The sequence below is a fragment of the Rhinolophus sinicus genome, linkage group LG06, assembly GCF_036562045.2.
Source record: "Rhinolophus sinicus isolate RSC01 linkage group LG06, ASM3656204v1, whole genome shotgun sequence".
Classification (NCBI taxonomy): Eukaryota; Metazoa; Chordata; class Mammalia; order Chiroptera; family Rhinolophidae; genus Rhinolophus; species Rhinolophus sinicus.
In genome coordinates this window covers 54,026,481-54,053,704 of record NC_133756.1, presented here as the reverse complement: position 1 = coordinate 54,053,704, position 27,224 = coordinate 54,026,481, and the positions used below count along the sequence as shown (strand labels likewise).

The 27,224-nt window shown below is 34.9% G+C and overlaps 1 protein-coding gene across 1 annotated transcript in view; it reads right to left on the bottom strand.

The window, feature by feature from the left end:
- BTBD8 (BTB domain containing 8) overlaps nucleotides 1-27,224 on the bottom strand; it is an 81,558-nt gene that overhangs the window by 34,571 nt on the left and 19,763 nt on the right. The window contains exons 4-5 of the mRNA XM_019753054.2: nucleotides 25,825-25,942; nucleotides 8,695-8,784 (exon numbers count right to left, since the gene is read on the bottom strand). Coding sequence (XP_019608613.2) covers nucleotides 8,695-8,784; nucleotides 25,825-25,942 — 208 coding nt within the window. The remainder of the gene's footprint in view (nucleotides 1-8,694; nucleotides 8,785-25,824; nucleotides 25,943-27,224) is intronic.

Sequence of the window (27,224 nt, the reverse complement as noted above, 5' to 3'; positions counted from 1 at the left end):
TTATTCTGAACAAGAAGAAAGTACATTACTTATTGGGCCCCCTCAAAACTCTAACAGCATCTAGATTATCATCTAGATACCTAAATCAGAGCCTGAGGTTCATCTTAATCCTCTCCTTCATTATATCCCATCATTTATACCTTCAAAAATTTCTACAATTCATCCTCGGCTGTTATTTCCCCTCTTACTGGTTTAGCCTCATTTTCTCTCATCTGTATTATAACAGTATCCTCTCATACGTGTTTCCTGCCTGAAATAATCTCCTTGCATTCCATTTCCCACATTGCTATTAGAGTGACTTTGCTAAAATGTAAATCTGATACAGTCCTCCACTTTGAAAACCCTTCAACAATTCTCCATAGTCCATAGAAAAAAAGTCCAAATTCCTTAGCTTGGTGTACAATGTTCTTTATCATTTGACCTCGGTTCTCCCTCACTAGCAGCTGTTCCAAGGTAATGAACTACTCATTTCCTATACCTGACCTACTTGTAGTTCCTTATACATCCAAACCTTAGCACATACTGTTCACTTGGCTTAAAATGCTCTCCCTCTCTACTTATTTCATCTTTCAGACACATTATCTTTGATTGTTTCCTTAATGCCACTAGGCCAAAAAAAAAAAAAAAAAAAGAAAAAAAGAAATCACTGAATGTTAACATAGTAGTAACTAGCATCCATTGAGCACTTATTATGAACCAGTCACTGAGCTAATAAGCATTTTGAATACCATTGGCTCATTTAATCATAACAACTCAACAGTAGATATTATTAGTTTTCATTTTATAGATAAAAAACTGATGTAACTTGCCCAAGGTCAAATGGCTAGTGATGCACTAGAATTTAAATCCAGACAGACTGAGTCCAAAGCTTGGGCTCTTAAGAAGTATGCTACATATACTTTCATTACCACATTTATCAAATTGACTTATGATATCTTTGTTTACGTATTTGTTTCTCCTTTTAGACTTAGTTCTGTGAGGGCAGGGTTTGTATCTTAGCTATCCTTTCATCTGTAGTAGCAACAGAGTGTGAGCATTGATTCAATACTCCCAGGATGAGAAGAGTTTCTGTTTCCCACATAATACTAGAGCAATGCAATGGAATAAGGGTCGGGACAGTGCTGATAAGACCCCCCACCCCACCCCCAGTTTGTTAAGCATAGTATTTAATATCTGCTAATGAAACAAAAGGAGGAAGGCAAGAAGAAAAGAAATGAAGTCCCATAGGGTAGAACTCAGAAAGGTGTTTGCTTTGATTTTTATGGCCTTAAATAATATACGCTCAATAAATGTTTGATGAATGTTTAATGAATGGCTTATTAGGGCACTTATAGCATCTTCCCTAACCTTCAGAGGAACACTCAGTTGAAAACATATAAACACTTTTCAATTAATTTTATAAATATTTACTGAACCCTACTATGGCTAAGTACTGGTTTCTGCTGATTCAAAACTCTAAATTACTAGGATGTATACTATCCCATACACTTATCTTCTATCAAGAGCCATTCTTATCAATGTTAATGAAAATTATTCATTAATGTTGAAAGAATAGTTTCTTTTAAGACTTGACATATTTAAGCAAAAGATAACAATGACCAAATAAAAACAAAAGTATTTTTACTAAAATAAATAGCAAAATCTAGACATTTGAGCCTATACACCAGTATATATGATAGCTAATATGAGAGCTACAAAAACAGCAAGAAACCGTTTTCCTGCTGCCTTGACAGATGTTCTACTAAACTGCACTCTCATTACTGTAAGTCATTTGCATTTTTACTAAAAGTGTTTATAAAGACATGATCAACTGACCTAGATAAACAACAAATTACTCCAATAGTTCATAGCTTAAATGGAAAGATTTAAAGCACTATTCCCACTTAAATGGAATTAGAATAAAAGCTTGCAGATGAAAATTACATACATATACTCAGAGTTAGAAAAAAGAAAAATGTATGAGAGGACAGAACTCTAAGATCTGAGATTGAACACGTGCCTAGTCTACTAAAATCTGTTCTTTACGTATGCTTCCTAAAGTTTCAAATTCCTATGTGTGTAGGCTAAAGTAACTCATTCATTCATTTGTTCATCTGTTCACTCCTTCACATTCAATATTTATTGAATGACAGGCTCTATTCTACACCTTGAGGATACAGGAAGTTTGCGTTCTAGAGGGAGGACATGGGCAATAAATATGTAAACAAATGTATGAAGAAGATAATTTTAATAGTGAAAAGTGCCATGAACACAATACAACAGGATAACATAAAAGAGAGCAACTCAAGAGTTGGGCTGTAGGTATTAATACTTTAGGTGGGGTGTTCTGGGAAAAGCCCAGGGGCCAGATCATATAGCGTCAAGAGTTGGGTTTAATTCTAGTTGCAATGAGAAGGCACTGAAGAATTTTAGTCAGAAGAGAAATATAATCTGATTTATATTCCAAAAGATCATACTGAAGGTTCAGAGCAGTCCCAGGAATCTCCCAAAGGAGATAAGAAAATCCAATTTTATGCTTCAAAGCCCCAAGCCACCACTGGAAGACTCCTACTTACATAAAATAGAAACATGTGGAACTTCTTTACAGAAATATTGGCTATGGTTCAATTTCCAGTATAGGATGTAAAATATTCTCCCTTTTCTCCACCAGAACAGGAGAACTTCTAACCATTGCCTTCCACTCCCAACTCTGGGGTATGGGTAGAACCAGGGTTGTCAGGCTTTACTATTCCTACCTCAACTTACTGAAGTCCGTCCCACTTAAAAAATATCACATGCATTACGTCATTTAGTTACCAATTCATTAAAAGCACTGTGATAATTTTCTGTAAGGACAGACAGGATTTCATTCTAATTTATTGCAGAAAACATCCTGTAGACATGTAACTGTGGCATAGTTCCAAAAGAGGCTGCTGATCAAGCAAAGTAGGCATCGCTATCCTAGTATTGATAATGACCCTCATTTGAACCCATTTCTCTCTAGAAAATGAAAATAATCTAATTTAGGGAAAGAAAAAAAAGACAAATATTATCAAGCAACACATAACATGTACCAAGCACGATGCCAGCTTCCTTCCTTGTTTATCTCATTTGATCTTTTCAACAACCTCAGGAAGCTCAGGGACTGTAAGCAATGTCCCTAAAGTCATATAACAAGATAGGACTGGATGTAAGACTGCCTATAAGGACATCAAAGTCCATTAACCTTCTACTATTCCACACTACCCATGGAAACATCTATCCAGGATTACAATATAATATGAAAACAGAGTTTGTTTTGTAGATTACTTTGCTACAATATAAAAATTCCTAAGATATGTAATTTTTAAAAATTAAAAAATTTTTTTCAATTACAGCTGACATTCAACATTATTTTAGTTTCAGATGTACAGCATAGTGGTTAGACATTTATATAACTTATAAAGTGTTCCCCCCAATAAGTCTAGTATCCACCTGGCACCATACATAATTTTATATTACTGATTGTATTTCCTATGCTGTACTTTACATCCCCATGATTAGTTTGTAATTGCCAATTTGTATTTCTTGATCCCTTCACCTTTTTCATCCAGCTCTCCCAAACCCCCTCCCATCTGGCAACCATCAGTTTGTTCTCTGTATCTATGAGTCTGTTTGTTTGTTCATTTATTTTGATTTTTAGATTTCACATGTAAGTAAAATCATATGATATTTGTCTTTCTCTGTCTGACTTATTTCACTCAGCGTAATACCCTGTAGGTCCATCCATGTTATTGCAAGGAGTGGGATTCCATTCTTTTTTATGGCCAAGTGATAGTCCATGGTATATATGTACCACCTCTTTATCCAGCGTATAGTGATAGACACTTCGGTTGCTTCCATATCCTGGCTATTGTAAATCATGCTGTAATGAACATAGGGATGTATATATCTTTTTGAATTAATGTTGTGGATTTCTTCAGATAAATACCCAAGAAGTATTCTTAGGATTGCTGGGTCATATGGTAGTTCTATTTTTAATTTTTTCAGGAACCTCCATACTGTTTTCCGTAGTGGCTGCACTTGTTTGCAATCCCACCAACAGTGTACGAGGGTTCCCTTTTCTCCACATCCTCGCTAGCACTTGTTGTTTGTTTATTTATTGATTGTTGTCATTCTGACAGGTCTGAGGTGATATCCCATTGTGGTTTTAATTTGCATTTCTCTGATGATTAATGACATTGAGCATCTTTTTTTCCCACATGTCTGTTGGTCATCTGTATGTCCTCTTTGGAGAAATGTCTATCAGGTCCTCTGCTCATTTTTAAATCAGATTGTTTGGGGGAGGTTTGGTGGTAAGTTATAAGACTTTTTATATACTATGGATATTAACCTCCTATTGGATGTATTATTGTTGAATATCTTTTCCCATTTAATAGGTTCTCTTTTTGTTTTGTTGATGGTTTCCTTTTCTTTGCAAAAACTTTTTTAGTTTGATGTAGTCCCATTTGTTTATTTTTTTCTTTTGTTTCCCTTGCCTGAGGAGACATATCCAAAAAAATACTACTAAGAGCAATGTTAAAGAGTTTACTGCCAGTGTTTTCTTTTAGGAGTTTTATGCTTTCGGGTCTTACATTTAAGTCTTTAATCTATTTTGAGCTTATTCTTATATGTGGTGTAAGAAAGTGGTCTAATTTCATTTTTTTGCATGTAAGATGTGATTTTTTTAAAGTAAAATTCCTAAATCTCCGTTAGTCTTTCTATATAGCTTTATATACCATGATACTAATTACATTTTAGGTGGTAATTTGAGGCAGTCAATTTGATATGTAATACAAGAGAAAAAAGAAAAACATATTGTGGATAATAATAATAAAGGATGTAGATAAAACCCAGCTGTCAGGAGGTACTTTCTTCTTTCATGTTAGTGTTAGAAAACCTTGCTTTATCAGGCAAGAAAAAAGATATGTAACTCATCTCCAATGTGGTAGAATTAAAAGTGAATAAGCCAATTAGAAGTGAGCCTCCACTGCTAATACAGCAGCTTTGGATAAGATAGACCAGTAAGGAGCAGAGCCTTGCTTATCACAACAGAAGTGAAGGGAAAATACTGTGTAAGATGACAGCCTGCTCATTGATGGCTCACTCATCTTACAGTATTTTCCCTTCACTTCTGTTGTGATGGCAAATTTGGTTATTTCTATTTGATTTGTCCTTGAACAGCTATTAAAGTTGGTCAGCAGTAGTCAAGCCATATTATAAGAGGAGATACTTATCCATTACCTTCATCATGATCAAAGATGGAAAATTACAGGTAAGAAAGTAGAGACCAGTAGTTGACGTCACTCGTTTCTTGTCTATTGATCTCTTAATAAATAGACTTCATCTTTAAAAGCCTGTGTGTTTTGAATGTTTAATCTGATGGCTCATGATGGCTGATTACAGATTGCCTTCATTCCTACAGCTAAACTCAGAGGTCATCTTGAACAATATAAACAGATAAAGGTAGTGCAGCTCTGTTTGAAGAGGGGCCTCTTCCCAAAGGGCCTTCCCCTCAGATCCCAATCCCACACCATGTGTTCCCAGGATTTTTAGGGTCCTATGGGATTAAGTTTAAAAGTCACAGATTTATTTATTTGTCTGTTTGTTTTTGTTTATTTTTTTTAGTTAAAAATTTTTTGTTTTATTTTTTTTTGTTGAAAGTCACTGATTTAAATAGTGGAGGGCTGTTTAGCTTACTCAAGAACACATGTCAATAGGAAGCTTTTAATGTCTTCAGTGACTGTGGTGGACTGGACTCTGAATTAGGAATCATCAAACATGATTTATACTAGCAGAAGCACTTATTATATTAACCAGGTGACCTCAGGAAGATATTTAACTTACCTGATCTTGTTTTTATTCACCTGTAATTGTGAATAGACCTGCTCTCTCAAAGACTGATTTTAAAAAATCAAAGGACATAGTAAATGTGGAAGAAGTCTAGAAAATACACGGTATTATTGTAAGCTATTATTACTGCTGAGGATAGACTCTATTTGGAGAGAGTAACAAAGGTATACAATAATAGGCATCAGGTAGTAAAAACTGTCACTAAATATACAAGGAAATAAAATTTCTTCCAGGAAATAATTAGACATGTACTCTCTGTAAATTACTTTCCCATGCTGTAGCATAAGATCCCATGATCATATACTTCTTTTGACCTTTATCTCACTGCAAAAAAAATCACATGATTTTCAAGGAATTCCAAAAAAAGTTGCATTCTGAGTCAAACTAGTCCCTGGACAAATTTCCAAAATCACAGCACAGTGATGATCCCTAGCATTGGCATACTTAGAGAGACTGGCCTCTGCTGGCACTATCCTTCTTCCTGTACTCAAGGGATCATTTTAAATTCATCATAAAAGGAGATCTTATCAGTAGGATACATATAACTTTCAGGTTGTTTTTCAACAGTGATGATAAAATGTCACCAACTGATCCATCTACACATTCCTTTTACCCACAGGATAACAAACTTTTTAGCTTGGCATATAAAATCTTCCATAATCAGAAACCACTGGTCACCAGAGGCAGTGGGTAGAGGGTGGGTTAAATGGGTGAAGGTGGTCAAAAAGTACAAGCTTCCAGTTCTAAAATAAATAAATCCTAGGGATGTAACATACAGCATGGTGACTATAGTTAATAACATTGTATGGTATACTTGAAAGTTGCTGAGGAGTAGATCTTAAAGGCTCTCATCACAAGAAAAAAAATTGTAACTATATGTGGTGATGGATGTTAACTACACTTATTGTAGTAATCATTTATATATATATATATATATATACATATATATGGTCATATTACACACCTAAAACTAACACAATAATATATGTCAATTATATCTCAATAAAAATAATTTTTAAATAAGAGAAACTCAGAAGAAAAGACAACAGAGTTACTTAGACACAAACGTTACTTTTTTTTAACATCACCAAAGCAATTGATGTTACGTTTTGATATTATATTAGTGGGAGACTGAAAAAAAAAAGAAAAACCTTCCATGTATAATATTTTATGCATGTGGGGGGGGACACATCAGTTGGAGAGGAAGTTTACTTTAGTAGCCATATCAAGTAAAAACTTGATACTTATATATGCAATTTTATATGCTCCATTATTTTTTCTTTATCATTTTCATTAGTCTAGTCTTTTTTCTTAAAAAAATACACTGAAATAAGGGAATCCACGTGATTTCCATGGATGCATAACTGAAATCATTAACAGTGGCAGTAGTTGACACTATACCCAAAAAACAGACTGCAAAATATGTTGTGATCTGTATTCAAACTGTGGTAGTATAATTAAAATGTAACCTTCTAAAGGCCCTGGTATGAAAGAAAAGGGGTTAGGTCATTTTGCATATGTGTTGCATTTCTATTAAAAGCATAAAATATCAAAAAATAAAACACATTATATATTCTTACAAATAATGTTTCAAAATTCTGTTTTATAAAGAGAAATTACAAAATGAGAGGGATTTGGGAATCTGTTTTAGTTAGAAAGAGAACCAGATCATTGTAACCTAGAAGGCTCAAGATTATAAGCCTGTGTGACAAATAAATGGTAAGAATTTATCAGTACTTTCCATGCATCCACTGTTATGGAATTTCCACCATCACCGTTTCATATCTACATAAGTCTCTGGCCAAGACTGACCCAATTAAGGAAACATCAATGGTGAGAATGACGCAGAGTTGAGAGGCTCTGTCAGATCTCCCAGGCAATTTTCCTACAGAGACAGCCCTCCCCCCACATTGTACAGATTCTCACAGTGAACATCTATGACCAAAAAATGTTCCATGTCACCATTTAAGGAAGTAGTTCACTCTTAATAACTGTATCGGTAGTTTGTATAAATCGCCACCAATTGTGCACATTCACCATTACATTATCATAGGTTGTTGAAATCTATACCTATTCAATTTATTCTTTAAAAGACAAAAAAGAGAAAAGAAACTACCTGTTATAGACTGAGTATTTGTGTTCCCCCACCCACCCAAAGTCACATATACAAAGAGTGCCAAAATGTGTACACATTTTAAGAAAGGAAAAAACTGTATCAAAATTGTAATAATATATACTGATAACAAAAGATGAATACAAGTCATGTGTATGCATTTTTTGGCACCCCCAGTATGTATTGAACCCTAAACCCCCAGTGTGGCTACATTTGGAGATGGGGTTTCTAAGGAAGTAATGAAGGTTAAATGAGGTAATAAAGGTGGGGACCTGCACAGATGTGATAGGATTAGTGTCCCTATAAGAAGAAACACCAGCGCTCTCTCTCTCTTTACCTTCTTTACACCTCCCCCACCCCACCCTCATGTATTGAAGAAAGGCCATTTGAGCACACAGCGAGAAGCAGCTGTCTGCAACCCAGGGACCCAAGGTAAGACCTCTCACTAGATACCAACCTTGCTGGCATACTGATCTTGCAGAACTGTGAGAACATAAAATTTCTGTTGTTTAAATTTTTGTGGTACTTTGTTATAGCAGTCTAAGATGGCTAATATACTATCTCTACTACTAAATGTCCCCTGCTACCTCATTTTCAGAAAATGCACTTGGTTGAATTTTACCACATGAGAAATATTTCCTTGAACACACAGGGAGATCTGATTCATAAAAAGTGCTTTGTATTATTGGCAATCATTTGCAGTCAAGCTGCCTTGTAAAAATTATGCTTACCCTTGAAGAGTAATGTACTCTTGAGAGCTTTCAGCCCAACAGCCACACAGCATTGCAGCAAAATAACTCGATCTGGCACTTAAAATGGCTCTAAAGGGAAGAGGGGGGAAAAAACACAGGTAAAGATTTACATACTATGCAAAATGTAATTTTTCATGAAACTCTTCATCTTTATCTTTTAAAACATGATAATCTATTTGTCTTGTTTGTATTCACTGATAGATTATAATAAAAATTATAAACCTATATTTTTACCTAAGTAATTTGATCGCTTGATTATAACATTAATTCTAATGTCCTTATCTTTTCAGTTTTTTCTCTTAAAAAAAAATCTCTTTAATTCTAATAATAATTGAAACTATTTCCATTAAGTAAGAAAGTAATAAATCACTTACAAATGTAAAAATAAAGACCAAAAGATGTTCCTTCAAATATCTATTGACTTCTATTCTGTGCTAGGCATTATTTATGTGCTGGGAATACAGCAGTAAATGAGATACTACAGAAAACAATGTTATGTTCTAGTTGAGGATAGGATGGAAGAATGGAGGGCAAGAGGGAGAAGAGAAAGCCACTTCTGGCAATGGCTGACTAGGTTGTCTAAGACCAACCCTCTTACTAAAAACAGCTAGAAAAAATGGGCATGTTATGTTATGTTTATATATATATATATATATATATATATATATATATACACACACATACATACACACATACACACACACATATATATACACATGTACATATATATATACATATCTTTAAAAAAATAAATACAGTGGTACCTCGGTTTTCAAACATCTCCATTGATGAACTTTCGGTTTACGAACACCATAAATTTCATAGATTTATAGTATCATTAGATAGTAAAATTCATGCTAAATTTGCAGTTTTAGGGGTTGATTTTAAAGGTCTAGAAAGGATTAATCCATTTTGCTTTACTGTCTATGGGGAAACAGTGCCTCGGTTTTCGAATGTTTCAGAACTCGAATGGTCTTCCGGAACAGATAACGTTCGAAACCCAAGGTACCACTGTAAGCATGATTTGAAGGCATCATAAAGCAATTGTGGTGGTAGCTTTTGAGACAAACTATAAGAGAGAAGACAAAAGAGGTGATCAGGTATTTGAGGTAACTTTTTCCATTGAGGCAATTGCCAAATTTGAAAACAAAAGCAATAGCTGAGAGGCCAAGAAGCTGAACATAGCTTTTAGCAATCTTCACAGGCTTAGAGGCACACAAATTGGAATTTGGGGTCCATCAAAGAGGGGAGGCTTTCGTGGATACCACAGGATTACAGTTGGAGTCTGAAGGACTACACACTAGGAAGAAGAATGAATGGGAAATAGACAAGCCCTTATTAGAATTAAATCCAGCTTTGAATCAGCTCAATCCCTGACTAGATTAAAGAGATCTGCATTTAGTCTAACAGCTAGCTGGAAGCAAAAGGAATTCCTGTCTTCATTAAAATAACTTCACCCAGAGTGTCAACTTATTTCTATAAATTTTCAGTAAAATGTCCAGCAATCACCCAAAGATAATCAAGCATAATAATCAACAACTAGAAAATGAAGGAATTTCTTCTACACTAGTATCAAAAAAGTGAAATACATGGGAACAAATAAAAGTGCAACACCTCTATATTAAAAGCTGTAAAACATTGTTGAGATAAATTTTAAAAGACCTAAGAAAGAGCTAAATTGTGCTCATGGATTTAAAGACCCAAAACTGTTAATACATCCATTCTGCCTAAATTAATTTCTAGATTCCACACAATCTTGATCAAGTATTTTTAGTGGCAATTTATAACTTCATTCCTTTGCTGTTGCAAAGGACCCACAATAGCCCAATAACCATCAAACAGAAGAAAAAAGTTGGAAGACATGATTTTAAAACTTACTCTAAAGTGATAGTAAGAGTGCTTTAAAAAAACTCTTAAAGCATATTAAAATCTATTAAAAAAGATTTGAATAGAAACATCATAAGATCTGCAAATGGCCAATAAGCACATGAGATGATACTCAACATTACTAATGATAAGAGAATGTAAATAAATACCACAGTGTGATACCACTACACACCTACTAGGCAAAAATTGAAAAGACTGATAATATTAAGTGGTGGTGTGGGAGATGAGGGTAAGGGGGATCAAATATATGGTGATGGAAGGAGAACTGACTGTGGGTGGTGAACACACAATGGGATTTATAGATGGTGTAATACAGAATTGTACACCTGAAATCTATGTAATTTTACTAACAATTGTCACCCCAATAAATTTAAAAAATAAATATAAAAAAAAAATCAAAAAATCAAATGGTGGTAAAGATGAGAAACAACTGGAACTCTTCATAGCATGTAGGTGGAAGTGAAAAATGGCAGAGCCTATTTGGAGAAATGTTTGTCAATTTCATAAAAAATTAACATTCACTTATCACATAACCCAGCAATTCCACTCCTATGTATTTACCCAAAAGAAATGAAAATATATATTCACGCAAAGACTTGCACACAAATGTGCATGTTAGTTTTATTAATAATAGCTAAATACTGGAAACAACCATGTCTACCAACAAGAGAATGGATAAACAAATTCTGGTACATACATATAATGCAATTCTACTCAGCAACAAAAATTGAATGGAATACTGATACATATATAATATCCAAAGATAAAGCTCAAAAACATTACGCTAAGCAAAAGAAGCCAAAGACAATATGTCAAGAGTTCGTTTACATGAAATTTTAGAACAGTTAAAATAACCTATAAATAACCTATAATTTAGAAAACACACAACAATAAGAAAACAAATAACCCAATTAAAAAATAGGCAAAATACATGAACAGGAAACTCACCAAAGATATACAGATGGCAAATAAGCATATGAAACTCAGGTTTTGCCTGGGGCTATGGAGAGGGGAGGGGCTGATGGCAAATGAGCACAAGGGAACTTTTCAGGTTCCCTTTAGGTTCCCAAGATATTCTATATCTTGATTGTGGTGGTATTATACAGGTTTATACATTAGTCAAAACTCATCAAATTGGACTTTTAATTGTGTACATTTGATTGTATATGAATCCCAACTCAATAAATTAAACTATAAAAAAAAGGATGAAAATAAAACCTACACAATAAAGAACAGGCCAAGACGACTTTCCAGTGACTTCAAAGTAACATTTAAGGAAGAGATAAAATCAATCTTACTTAAATAAATAAATTTAAAAAATAGAAAAAAAAGAAACACTTCCCAACTCATTTTATGAAGTCAGTATGACCTTGAGACCTATTACAAAAAAAAATTATAAGCCAGTCTCTCTCATGAATATAGATGGAAAAATCTTAAATAAAATATTAGCAAACTGAATCCAGCAATAAATACAATGAATAAAACATCACAACGAATTTGAAATTATTGCATAAATGCCAAGGTTTACATTTCAAAATCCAGCAACTTAGACATCAACAAAATAAAAGGAAAAAAATCATGTGACCATCAAAATATAGTAAAGCATTTGACAAAATTGAACGCATATTTAGGATTTTAAAATTTAGGCAATTCCAGCAAAACAAAAAGAAAAAAATTTAGGCAATTCTAATAAAAGTCCTAGAAAGCTATTTTGTAGATACTGACAAAGTGATTTTAAAATTTATATGGGAAGGCAAAAAACCTAAAATAGCCAGCAAAATACTGAAAAAGAAGAACAAAGCTGGAGGATTCACACAAACTGATTCCAAGAGTTTCTATACAGTTACAGTACTCAAGACAGCATGTATTGGTGAAAGAGGAGACACAGAGATCAATGGAATAGAATAGAAAGGCCAGAAATAGGCCTACATAAATATAGTCAACTGAGTTTTAACAAAAGCACAGTGGCATTTCAATGGAAAAAGGATAGTCTTTTCAATAAATGGTGCTGGAAAAACTGGACATCCACATGTAAAAAAAATAAACCTACAGACCTCACATAAAATTAACTCAAAATGGGTCATAGACCTAAATATAAAACACAAAACCATAAACTTCTAGAAGGAAACTTAAGTTCTTGGATTTGGTGATAAGTTTAGACACAACATCAAAAGTATAATCCATAAAAGAAAAAAAAAAGGTAAGATGGACTCCACTAAAATTAAAAATTTTTGCTCTATAAAAGATACCATTAAGAGAATGAAAAGACAAGGCACCAACTAGGAGAAAGTATTTGCAAATCATGTTAGAAAAAGAACTTCCATTCCAAATGTGCAAAGAATTCTTAAAGCTCAACAATAAGACAACAAACAACCCAATTATTATATGAGCAAAAGATCTGAACAAAAAACTCCCAAGCATCTATAAATGGCAAATAAGAATATGAAAAAAGGGCCAGCCTGGTGGCTCAAGCGGTTAGAGCTCCATGCTCCTAACTCCGAAGGCTGCCAGTTCGATCCCCACATAGGCCAGTGGGCTCTCAACCACAAGGTTGCCAGTTCGATTCCTCGAGTCCCACAAGGGATGGTGGGCTCTGCCCCCTGCAACTAGAAATGGCAACTGGACCTGGAGCTGAGCTGCACCCTCCACAACTAAGACTGAAAGGACAACAACTTGACTTGGAAAAAAGGCCTGTAAGTACACACTGTTCCCCAATAAAGTCCTGTTTCCCTTAAAAAAAAAAAAGAAAAAAACCTTAACATCATTTGTCATTAGGGAAATAAAATGTAAAACAACAATGAAATACCAGTATACACCTTATTAATAGAAGACTAAAATCCCAAAACTGACAATATCAATTGCTTATGAGGACCAAAAGGAACTCTTATTCGTTGCTGGTGGAAATGCAAGTTATACAGCAACTTTGAAAGACATTTTGGCAGTTTCTTACAAAGCTAAACATAGTCTTACCATATGATCCAGCAATTACACTCCCAACAGATCTGAAAACTTTTGTCCACACAAAAACTTGCACTCAAATGTTTATAACAGTCAGGGGTATAAATGTCTAACTATTACATTGTTTTGTACAGCTGAAACTAATAATAATAAAAAATGTTTATAACAGCTTTATTCATAATCACCAAAACTAAGGATAAACAAATCATGGTACGTTCATTACAATGAAATACTACTCGGTGATAAAAAAGGAATGAACTATCATTTAAAAAGGAATTAGCCACATAAAAACATGGATGAATCATAAATGTATGTTGCTAAGTGAAAATCTCCAGTCTGCAAAGGCTACATATTGCATTATTCTATTTATATGACATTCTGAAATAGGCAAAACTATGGAGACAGTAAAAAAATTGCCAGAGTTCTGGGGAAGGGGAAAAGTTGAATAGGTCAATTACAGGAGATTTTTAGTTAAAATTATTCTGTATAATTCTGTAATAGTAAATGCAGGACAATATGCATTTATAAAAATCCACCGAACTTTATAGCATAAGTGAAACTTACTATATACAAATTAAAACAAAAACCCTTAGGAGGAGGTCAAGGGATCTCATGATGAAATGCAGACTGTGAAAAAAGAATCTAACTGCATTGTGAATGTATAGAATAACCTCACTCAAGGGAGGGGGAGAGAAAGGTGCTGGCCTAAATAACTTTGGAAATGAACAGAAACTGTAAGAATAAAAGCAAAGGAACTATACACAAGCCACTGTACTCTAGTTGATGATTTCCCATGGAAGTACAGAGTGACAATTCTGAAACTGCTGTACATGAATACTGGAATTGAACAATTAAGTACTAGATGTTGGTTAACAAAAGCCAGGTTTCTCACTGCTATAGTAGAAGACTATAGAGAAGCAAGGGGGTAAGACTAGGATGATTCATGCTGTAACAAATTAGTGTTGGAGACATCAGTATGAAATCATGTTTAGCTTAACAGAAAGATGGATTCATACAGAAATATTTGTAGATATGTTAATATATGCAGGTTAATTTACACACATATATTTCCTTTCTCTGTCAACTAAAAGAATAGCAACAAGCACATCCAGTGTCCAGATATTAGTTTCTAATACCACTAGAATAAAAGGAACCAGGGTTCAAGGACAGATGAGACTAGAGCATTTTTTAGTGTCAGAAAGTAAGAAAATGCTACACATACACAAACACACACACACACACACTCTTTGGTGTGGGTGTCAAAGGGACACAAGAATCAATTGAAATGAAAAAAACATAAGATAAACTCCATTTGGGGGACATTTTACAAAATATTAGCCCAGAACTCCTCAAACTGTCAAGGTCATCAAAAACAAGGTAAGTGTAAGAAACTGTCACAGCCAAGAGAAGCTTAAAAAGACATAACCACTAAATGCAATATGGTACCCTGAATGGGAATCTTAGAATAGAAAAAGGACATTAGGCAAAAACTAAGGAATTCTGAAAAAACAAGGGAAGAGTAGATGAACTCGGTGAGAACTTACACAAAGAGATAGAAACTATAAAAAAGAACCAATCAGAGATGAAGAATACATTAGATGGAATGAATAGCAGATTAGGTGAAGCAGAAGGTCAAATAAGAGATTTTGAAGAGAAGGTAATGGAAAACACCCAATTGGAAAAGCAAAAAGAATTACAAAATGAAGATAGTTTAAGGGACCTCTGGAAGAACATTAAGCATAACAACACTTGCATCATAGGGGTACCAGAAGAAGAAAGAAGCAAGAGATTGAAAACCTATTTGAAGAAATAATGACTGAAAACTTCCATAACCTGGCAAACAGACATACAAGTCGAGGAAGTGCAAAGAGTCTCAAACAAGATGAACCCAGAAAGGACCACATGAAGACACATCATAATTAAAATGCAAAAGGTTAAAGACAGAGAACCTGGCATATTCAAAGTGATGAAAACCAAGATTACTCTATCCATCAAAGCTATGATTTAGAATTGAAGAACAAATAAAGAGTTTCCCAGAGAAGAAAAAGCTAAAGGAGTTTATCACCACCATACCTTATTACAAGAAGTGATAAGAGACTTCATTAAGAAGAGGATTTGGGGCGGCCAGATGGCGCAGTTGGTTAGAGGGCAAACTCTTGGCAACAAGGTTGCCGGTTTGAGTCCTGCATGGGATGGTGGGCTGCACCCCCTGCAACTAAGATTCAGAACGGCGATTGGACTTGGAGCTGGGCTGCGCCCTCCACAACTAGATTGAAGGACAACGACTTGGTGCTGATGGGCCCTGGAAAGGCACACTGCTCCCCAGTGTTCCCCAATTGAGAAAAAAAAAAGATTAAAAAAATATGAATAAAATGGTAATCACTACATACTTACCAATAATTACTTTTAATGTAAACGGATTAAATGCTTCAATTAAAAGACACAGGGTGGCTGAATGGATAAGAAAACAAGACCCATAATATTTGCCTGCAAGAGACTCACTTCAGATTGAAACACACAAAGGCTGAAAGTAAAGGGATAGAAAAAGACATTTCATGCAAATGGAAATGAAAAAAAGCTGGCATGGCGTAGCAATACTTATATCAGACAAAATAGACTTTAAAACAGGCTATAATAAGACAAAGAAGGACATTGCATAATGATAAAGGGATCAATCTGACAAGAGGATATAAACTTTGTAAACATTTACACACCAAACACAGGAGCTCCTAAATATATAAAACAAATATTGATGAACATAAAGGGAGAGATTGACAGTAGTACTTCATAGTAGGTGACTTTAACACTCCATTGACACCAATGGACAGATCATCCAGACAGAAAGCCAGCAAGAAAACAGTGGCTTTAAATGACACATTAGACCAGATGGATTTAATCAATATTTTTTGAACGTTTTACTCCAAAGCAGCAGAATATGTACTTTTTAAGTGCACATAAAACATTTTCTAGGATAGACTACATGTTAGGCCACAAAACAAGTATGTATCAATAAATTTAAGATTAAAATTATATCAAGCATCTTCTCCAATCACAATGGTATTAAATTACAAATCAGTTACAAGAAGAAAACTGAAAAACATACAAATACATGGAGGCTAAACAACATGCTACTAAACAAGGAATGGGTTAACAATGAGATTAAGGAAGAAATTAAAAATACCTGAGACAAATGCTAATGAAAACACATGACCCCAAATCTATGGGACACAGCCAAAACAATTCTAAGAGGGAAATTCAATACAGGCCTACCTCAAGAAACAAGAAAAGCTTCAAATAAACAATCTAACTTTATACCTTAAATAACTAGAAAAAGAAGAACAAAGCCCGAAGTGAGTAGAAGGAAGGAAGTAATAAAGATCAGAGTGGAAATAAATGAAATAGTCTAAAAAAAAAATACAAAAGATCAATGAAACTCAGAGCTGTTTCTTTGAAAGATAAACAAGATTGATAAACCTTTAACCAGACTCATCAAGAAAAATAGAGGACCCAAATACATAAAATCAGAAACAACGTACATTGTAAATCCTAGAGTAACCACTAGAAAAAACAAAACTAACACATATGCGTGCACAACACACACACACACACACACACACACACACACTCACACAATATAGCTATTATGCCAGTAGTGAAAACAAACTAAAATTAAAAAAAAAATTAACTCAGTTAATACAAAAGAAAGGAAGGAAAAGAGAAAAAAGAGAAGAAAAAAGAACTAACAGTAAATGATAGACTTGAACCCCAACATACCAGTAATTACATTATCAGAAATGCTATAATTCTTCAATTAAAAGGATTGTAAGACCAGATAATAAAAGCAAGGCACAATTATATCCTGTCAACAATAAATTAATTTTAAACCCATTTCAAATATAAAGACATAGAGAAGTTAAAAATAAAACGATGGAAAAAGATATAACATATAAACACTAACCATAAAAAAGCTGGAGTGGGATGATTACTAGACTTATTGTGGTGATTATTTTGCAATATATACAAATATCAAATCATTGTGTTGTACACCTGAAACTAATATGTCAATTTTACACCTTAATTTAAAAAAAAGTGAAACAGGAAAGCTGGAGTAATTCTATTAACATCAGACAGCAGACTTCACAACAAGGAACATTACTTGAGGTAAAGAGTGATATTTCATAATATAAAAGGGGTAAATTCATCAAGAGGAAATAACAATCCTAAATGTGTGTGAACCAAGTAAGAAACCTTCAAAACACATGAAGTGAAAACTGATAGAACTGAAGGGAGAAACAGACAAATTCACAATTATACTTAGAGACTTCAAGTAATTCTTCTCCTCAGTAATTAACAGAACAAGTCGACAAAAAACCAGTTAAAGATACGGAAGACTTGAACAACACTATCAACCAATGTGGCATTTACAGAACACTCCACCCCAGTATACCAAAACACAGCCTTTTCAAGTACATGTGGAACAGTCACTAAGACAGATCATATTCTGAGCCATAAAACAAGTCTCAATAAATTGAAATGAACTAATAAAGAATATGTTCTCTAACCACAATGGAATTACACCAGAAATCAATTATGGAAAAATCCCTGGAAAATTCTCAAAAATTTGGAAGTTTAGCACACATCTAAATAATCCATGGGTCAAAGAAGAAATCAAAAGGAAAATTAGAAAATACATTTACTCCAATGAAAATAAAAATACAATATACCAAAATTTATGAAATGCAGTTAAAGCAGTACCTAGGGGTAAAATTTTAGCTTTTAAATGCTTATCTTAGAAAAGGAAAAGGTTTCAAATCAATGACCTAAGATTCCACCTTAAGAGATTATAAAAAGCATAAATCACAGCTAAAGTAAACAGAAGAGAAAAAGTAATACAATCTAATATCAGTGAAATACTTAATTCAGTAAATTTGCTATAGAATTTTTATTTTTCTATAAAAGAGGATAAAGATAGTCACCTTAAAGTATGATTAAGCCTATATAAACAGATAAAAATATTAAGCAGTCTACAATTCTTTCCTCAAGCATGGAAAGCTAAAATTTTAAAATACATTTTTAAATTATAAGAATTTATACGTGTAATAAACTCCAATACAGAATCTTAAAAGTTAACATTTTAAGTCCTCTCCTTGTTTACTTCAATTCCAGTCTACATAACCACTGTTAATAGTTTATTGGCTTTCTTAGCAGAACTTTGTCTATGGTTGACTTTTCTAATACACTGATCATGCTGAATTTTAAAATACACAATCGATTTGCTCCTCTGTACTTTATTCTTTATTTCTTATCGCAATCTCAGCACAAAACATAGTACCTGGCATATAGTAAGTGCTCATTACACAATTCTTAATTAAGAATACTATTAGAATTCTATCCTTCCATCTATTTACTATGCCTAATGGTAAAGATATATAAATATATAGCATATCATGATTTACATGTGTGGCAAGTCACAAGAATGCATCTCTCTGATCTTTAACTGTATAACTGATCTATGGCCCTAGCTACATCACTCTTAAATCTATACTGCATTGGTCCCAAGGCCACCTTCTCACTGGCTGTTCCCTGCTAGTGACTGAGCACATCAGGGATACTAAAGCAGGCCTATTCCTGGGAGAGAGGGCCTTTTCTGATGGATGACTGTGGCTTGGGAACTTTCCAGCAGCCTGTCAAACTTTCCTCAGAACTGCACTGCAGTCTAAGATGCTTCTAACCAAGCTTCCTTCCTTTCCTTTCTCCTTCACTCAGGGTCAAATGAACACTGCAGTTTAACTGCTCTCTCAGTCATCTCTGGATTCCTTCCCAAGTTCTTTTATATGCACTTGTCGCCATGCAGCTGCCTAACCGCCTGTCTCCTTGTACCTGCCCCCAAAGAAACGAGAGTCTGTAAGATGGATCCTTTCAGGGACTTGGCTTCACCTTTGTGTTTGCACCTTATGTCTCCCTGTTTGGCCTCAAAAATGACTGGACAGTTAATGATGGGTACGACTTTCCACTTGGAAAGCAACCTAAGACAGGCACAGTCGAATGGGGACCAACAGGAGAACCCATGATGTTCAAAGAGGTGGGCACAGACCCCCACCTTCCCCAGGCTAAGGAAAGCCTCAACCTCTGTGGCTGCATTCCTTCCCACAACCTGCAGGGGAAGAGATTCAATGGTGTGCTCTCCATCTATTCATATGCATATAGGTTTTGTCCCTTGGGGAAGTTGAGATTTATAGTGCAGCTGCCTGCAGGCAAGGGTGATTGGCTTGAATCAGTTTCCTATTATGATGTATAGGATTCACAGATCTTGAGATTGACAAGCTTTATCTCCTTAACTTCCCCACCTAACTAATAAAAACTAATGGTAGGCCCGATTAGGCACCCACAGCCCAGACCTTGAGGCTGCCTTCCCTGGGCCCCCTCACTTAAACTCTATTCAAGGCTACTATCTTTTCTTAACCCTGTGCTGCCCTCCTTGCTCCCCACAACCCTCGTCGTGCTGGACGCGACATGCATTTACCCTAATACATTTCTTGCAAGTATAATCCCATCTTTGTGTCTACTTCTCAGAAGACTTGAACTAGCATGCAAGCTATTTCCATCCAAGTAAGAATAAAAGCATCTGAGGCTTAAACAACTACCCTGAACTTAAGGCAGAAACTTAGGAAACATTCCTATTTAATTAGGATACAAGCCTCAGTTTAAAAAATAATGTTGTAGATGGCATGGTGGATTAAAAATCTTTGCCAGATTTTCCATTTTCCAATAGTCCAAAAACCATTTTCTCCTGTTGATTAAATTTAATCTCAACTGACAAGGCTGCTCTAAAGGCTCTGTTGCGATGCCCTAATTTCCCCCTTGCTCTTGCTTTAGTACATTGCTATTCAGTACTTCCTGATGTTAGCTGAACCAGATTCACTACTCCAGGCAGAATAATGGCCTGAATTAGAGAAGCTCTAAAGAAGGAATGTTTTACTAGGACCAATTTTTAAAATACTCTTGCTCCAAAAAGATTTTTTCCCTTTTAGTCCACATAATTTAATAAGGGATAAATCCAGAGTAGTGACTCCAAACTTCTTGGAGCTGTCACTATTACCCACTCCACCTCTTCACAAATATTTTAGAGAAAATAAACTTTAAAAAAGGAAAATTAGCTTTCTGTTGAGACATCCATTTTGACATCCATTCACTACAGCTTTCATAGGATTAGCCTTTTCTAAGTTAAAAAATGATTTGTAAAGTATAGTGGATGCCCTATTATCTAACACAATTAGTTGCTTGGTTGATCAAAAAAAATCAGGAGAGAATTTTTAAAATAATTTGTATATATCATAATCATTTTATTCTAACTTAAAATAAATATGGAATCATTCACAAATCTTTCATCACAAGGTCAATCTTTCTTTTTTTAAACATGGGTTCGTTGATTGGAGACTCATATTTTTTGCAAAAACTATATCCATATATGCTGCCTATGATTTCTAGTTCAAGCTACTCTAAAGTGAAGAAAAATTTAAAACTTTTGGGAAGCAATCTGAAATATAAAATCATTTTAGATTTTTACAACTTCCCCTCAAACTTTTATATTGTTTCGTCTATACTGAATTCAATAGCAATTTTTAAAGTGATTCTCCTTTATTAAATCTTTCCAAAACATTCACTTTAGTTTTCACTGGAATAGTAACTCTTTCTTTCCATACTTCATATATCATCGGTTTATATTTCATTAAGTTATACCATCAAAATAATAAATTCAAATGACATTAAAAAGGTTTGGCAACAAACTCAAGTGACTCTTGAAAGACACAAACTCAAAAACAGGAATGGAAACGTGTAGGTATACTAGAGAATGGCCTCTTAAGCCTTGAGAATTCTGCCTAACATGTTAGCATATTCTGCAGAGAATATCTAAAGAGTAGGTTTAGTCAAGTTCAGCTAAGGAGCTTCTACTATAGGTGGTTTGTTTCCCTTCATGCACCCAGTGCCTTTTGCTTTGATTCTCCATTGCAACCTCCCTCAAAAACCTGTGGTACGAAGGAATATCATCTCTTTTCCCTCTATTGTACCTATGTCTAATTTACCATTACTTTAAACCTCTCAAGTGGACAGGGTTGACCACTTATCACTAATAAAGTAATTAGTATTAAGATGTTAGTAACTCACTTTATTGTATGGTAATTTGGAATTTTATTATAATTATTTCATTAAAGTTTCCTGGCAAAAATAGTAAGACACCACAGCAAACTTTTCCTGTAAAGGGACAGATAGTAAATATCAGACAAAAATACAGGTTCCTATTGTATATCCTGTTTTTTCATGTTTTATATAAAAAGAGGCCACTGATTAGCACTGGGCCATAGTTTGCCAACCCCCACTATAAAATATGGTAGAATAGGCAACAATGTGCCTCCCTTCCAGATATCTAATACATATTTATAGCAACTAACATTTACTGAAAGCTTACAATGTGTCAGGTATTGTGCTAAGTGTTTTGTGTGCATTATCTGATTCAATCCTCACAGCCATTCTATGGTCTAATTACTATTGTTATTCCTTTTATAGATAAAGAAATTCAGACTTGGAGAGAGTAAGTAACTTCCCAACCATTCCACAAATGATAGAATCAGAATCTAAACCCAGAAAGGCTGACTTTTTTTTTTTTTTTTAATTAGTTTCAGGTGCACAAGACAAAGCAAAACTTAGACGTTTATCATTTATATGCCTTACACTGTGTGAACCTCCCTCCCCCCATCCACTATCCCTCTGTACGTTCCCCAAATTAATTTTCAAAATTATTAAACTACATGCTTCTGAAAAAGCTTTCAGCTGATTACCCCCAAAATATATAGCTAATTAGTGGCAGAGCCAAGACTAGAACATTGACCTTCTGAGTCAGTGCTGATTTACTAAATATTCAAAGAAATCTACATTTTAAGATAGATTTGACAATGTTTTACCCCAGCGAATGAATGTCTAATGGTATAATATCAGGCACTGAAAAGAAAGGTATTTGGAAGGGATATCAGATCAGGAATGTGCAAAGCTAAAATGAGAAATCACTGCTCTGCTTTTTCAACAAAGCAGCACAAGAGAAATCTTAACTATGGAACACAGAAGTGCAACAAATAAATCATCTTTAAAATGTCACATTCCATTTCTCTCAGAAAACACTAAAATGATAAATAACATTATAAAATGGGAGATCAGTAATAGAGTGGGTCAGGCGGATACTAAGGGGCAGGCTGCAGACGACAGGAGGAAATACAGGCAGGGAGAAAATGTACAATATCCAGATGATTTTCACCTGGTGATTGAGCAGATTCAGGTAGATAAGTAACGTTACAGAGTCCACAACAAGGATAATGTATAGTAGTGTCCCAGGAAGCAATACTCAGAAAAGCAGTAACATAACAAAGGGGATCAACGAACTCTAATTGGTCCTCTTTTTATTATGACCTCCTTCTCTCCAAATAAAGAGTTCTATTTATTTCTCCTTTGAGCAGAAGTACTGGAATAAACATGAACAAAAACATGGGAAGGGGTGAAGTGTGCTTCAGAGAGGGAAAAGTCTGTGTAGATTAAAAAATAATAATAAATGTGATTTTCCCTGGAGGTATAATGCTATGCCATTCTCCTTTGGGTTGAAGAGAAATGCAAGTGATTCAAACCACATTTCTCTGCTTGCCCCTCACAAGGAAAGGGCATACAGGCTGTTGTACCATCTCACAAAAGCTTGTATCAAAGGCCTGTCACCTGGATGATGATAGCAAACATTTATGTAGTACTTACTATGTTCCAGGTACAGTTCAAAATGCTTAAATGTAATAAGTAATTTAGTCCTCACAATCACCCTGTGAGATGGGGACTTTTATAATCCCGATGTTTCATAAGAACACTGATGCAGAATGGTTAAATGTCTTGCCCAAATTCACACAGCTCAAAGATGGTGAAACTAGAATTCCAACCCAGGCAGACAAGGTCCATACACACTCTTAACTGCTCTGTTATAAATAACTTCTTTGGCTTAATTTTGCCATCACAAGCAAGTGATCGGTATAAAACTGTCTTGCAGCGTATAAGGGGCTCCAGGCATTGGCTGGGGATCAAGATAAAGACTGGACAGAGCAACTGGAACCTGGAGAGATCATCTTGGAAGAACAGGGATGTTTCTGAGGAAGAAATTTGAGCATGCAAGCGAGACAGTCAAAGAAGAAACTACCTCATTACCATACCAATTTGGACATACTAAACTAGCAAACTAAACTGTTCTAAAATTTGAGACCTAAACTAAAGGTAATTCTGATCATAAATCCTGGTCATTATGAGTATTTGCATTCATCTTTCAACATATGAGTACATATAATTTAAAAACTGAAGCAGCCATATTACAAATGGATTTTTAGCCGCACTATTAGGATAAATGCTGACATTGATCATCTAGAACAAGAAGTAATTCAGCAATTTCTGATGTTGGGCTTTAGGCTACATTACATGAATATGTGTTTTTGGAACTACTGACATAATATTCCTTGAACTGAATAATAAAGTTAATATGTACTAAACAGAGAGATGTCCGAGTTTACTAGGAAGGTAATCTTGGGATTTAGAATTTGCCATTGTGATTCACATCAGCGCACTAACTACAAAGTAGGAAAACTTAAGCCAGATCTTCTTGAAACACACCCTCCGCAAATTGTCTTTCTAGTTATTATAAGCTTATTTTTGTGTTGCTAGATAGACAAAATAAACCAGAAATGGGAGCAAGAGATGTCCCAGAATACCAACCTAATATTCTAAATCCAGCTCCTAAAACACAGTCCATTGTCAGGCAGCACACAGAGGGAGGCCAAACACAGACACTATTTGAGGACATATTGCAAATGGTCATAGGGTCTTGTTTCCCTGTGTGACAATAGTAGCCTTAGGGCTCTACATGTAGAACTTTGGTAGGATGCCCATATGGTTTCCAGAAAAACCTGGACACAAAATAAAATTATTTTAAAAATAAAGTTGTACTGCCTTCGACCCCCCAAAAAGAAATACACACACACACACACACACACACACACACAGAGAATAAATTGGGAAATACATAACCATGATATGGAAAACACTTGGATAAATCTGTATTACACTCTGCATTTTCTTATACATAATGCAGATTTTATAAAAATTAGGAAAATGTGTATGTGTGTATACATATAATTTAAAATATATATCCCCAGAGTGAAAAGTTCAAATTCTGAATGGTAAATAGTCTGGCTGAAACTGGCAATCCTAGAGTTTAGCAATATACTGCTGTCAATTATCTGGCAAAACCAGTATGATTTCTGAAAGCACAAACACCACTACAGTTTGGCTTGGTGGATTCCTGGAATCTAAACCAACTGCTAATATTTTTAAGGCTGTGCCCCTTGTGCCCTGCAGACTCCTTCTTGCCATTGCAAATATCTGGGTTTTCCTTTTCAGGAGCACCAGACTAACTTATCAACATTCCATTTGAAACACAGAGAGGGAAGGAAGAGAACTGTCTGGGTTCCTCAGTTTTCTGGATCCAATTCTAGTCCATTGTGAGGCCCAGCTGTACTTCTTTCCCTTGAATTCCAACAGAAAATCTGTATTTCTTATTAAACTTTTTTCTTCTTTTAAGTTGATTTTAGTTACTTGCAAAAAAGATCCTGACCAAAATAGGCAGCAGGCTTTAATTTGAAATCTAAAAGCCTGGAATGTCTAAGCAACCCAATTGTAAAGCAGAATAATGATTTTTAAAAAGTACATTGAAATATTAAACCTCCTCCTAATCAATGCTATTCATGAGCATCACCCATTTTTGAATCAAAGACTTTGAGCCAAAATGCATTCAGAGAAAATACATGCTATTCATGTAGAAATAATCATTTTCAATACTATAATGCTTGTGAAATTAAAAACTGCATTTAATTACATTTTCTGTGCCAGTGGCTTTCAAACCTATTTTAGGCAACAGAATATTTTCTTCTAATGGAATCGTAGGTTCATGCCCAATGCAAAGCATAGATCTGCTCTGGCTGAAACACGAGCACGTGCCTGGGTAGAGATGTATGCATGTGTGCGCCTGCCTGGCCACCCGGTCCCCTGTCCGACACCCCTGAGGCATTATCATGGAACCCCTGGGGCCTGTGTGAATCAGAGATTGAAAGCCACTGTGCCAGAAAAAGACAGCCACACTTTTACACTTTACTGTCACAAACAAGACACCAAATCAATCACATGCCTATTTACCTGTGAGTTTTAAAACTCTTTCCATCAACATAAATATCAATATCTGGGCAACAATGTTTCACGTAAAGTTGCAATAAATCTTCTCCTAATTCAGATGCAGGTTCGAAGTCATAAATATCTTTAAAAGAGAAAAACAAGACTAAAAAATAGTTTCTTTAATATTATAAATATTTAAAATATACATACTCTAACATTAACAAAAGGTTTTTCCACATAGTTACCTTGATTAGCTACTGAAAGAGAGCAACTGTGACTGGAATATTTAAGTGGTAAATTAAAAATAAGACGTTTTAAAATCATCTATACTTTCTGCTTTGAAATATATATTTCCACTTACATTTAAATATAGCTATACCTTTAAATACAGATATACATTTAAATATAGGTAATATTATCACAAAATTATACAACAAAATTGAAGCCACAGCATGAACAACTGACTTAGAAAGTTAGACAATTTTCCCATTTTGGTATTTTCACTACTTTATTCCTTCCTGTTCCTAAATTTATGGCCAGAACAATCTGTGAACCAACAGAAATTCAACTGAAATCAATGGGATTTATAGAGCACTTATAGTACGAGTTTAGTACTATACACAGTATGGAGAGATACGGAAAATAAATACTTAAAAAACTCTCAGCTTCAAAAGATTCACAATGTAGGTTGTGGGAAGTGAATATAAAACGTGTACGGAAAGAGAAACAGCATCCAGTACCACAGCGCAGGCAGTCCTGGAAATCTCATCAGAACCTCTGAAGTAGATGGGTCGCCATGGAGAGATTCCCACTAATCCAACTTACACACGTATTTGTTTGTAAACCAGAACGCCAATACCGGCTCGACTATCAAAAGAGATCCAGAATCCAACAACTACTGAGTATCTCCACGGCTACCACCCAGCCCCAGCCATCATCACCTCTCATTTGGACTTCTGCAGGGATTTCCTAACAGGTCTCCCACTCCTGACCCCCACAATCTATTTTTAACAAAGCATTCAGAAGCGTGTTTTTAAAATGTAATTCAGATCACGGCCCATCCCAGTTCAAAACCACATGACTCTCTCCATTTCTTTTAAATTAAAAGCCAAAGACTTACAGAGGCTTATCAGGCCCCACAACATCGAGCTCCTCATTCATTACCTCTCTGACCTCACTGCCTACTCTTTTGCTTATTTCCACATGAAAGTCTTTCTCATTCCTTCAAATGGCAGGTTATGTTTCCATGTTAGGATATTTGCACTGCCATTTCTTCTGCCTTGAACGTTCTTATCCCAGATATCCACTTGACTAATTTTCTTCCTACTTTCAAATTTTGTCTAAATGTCACTTTTTCAATGAGGCTGATCCTGAACATCCATCCATCTATAATTGCTACTCCCATTGCTAGCACTATGTTGGGG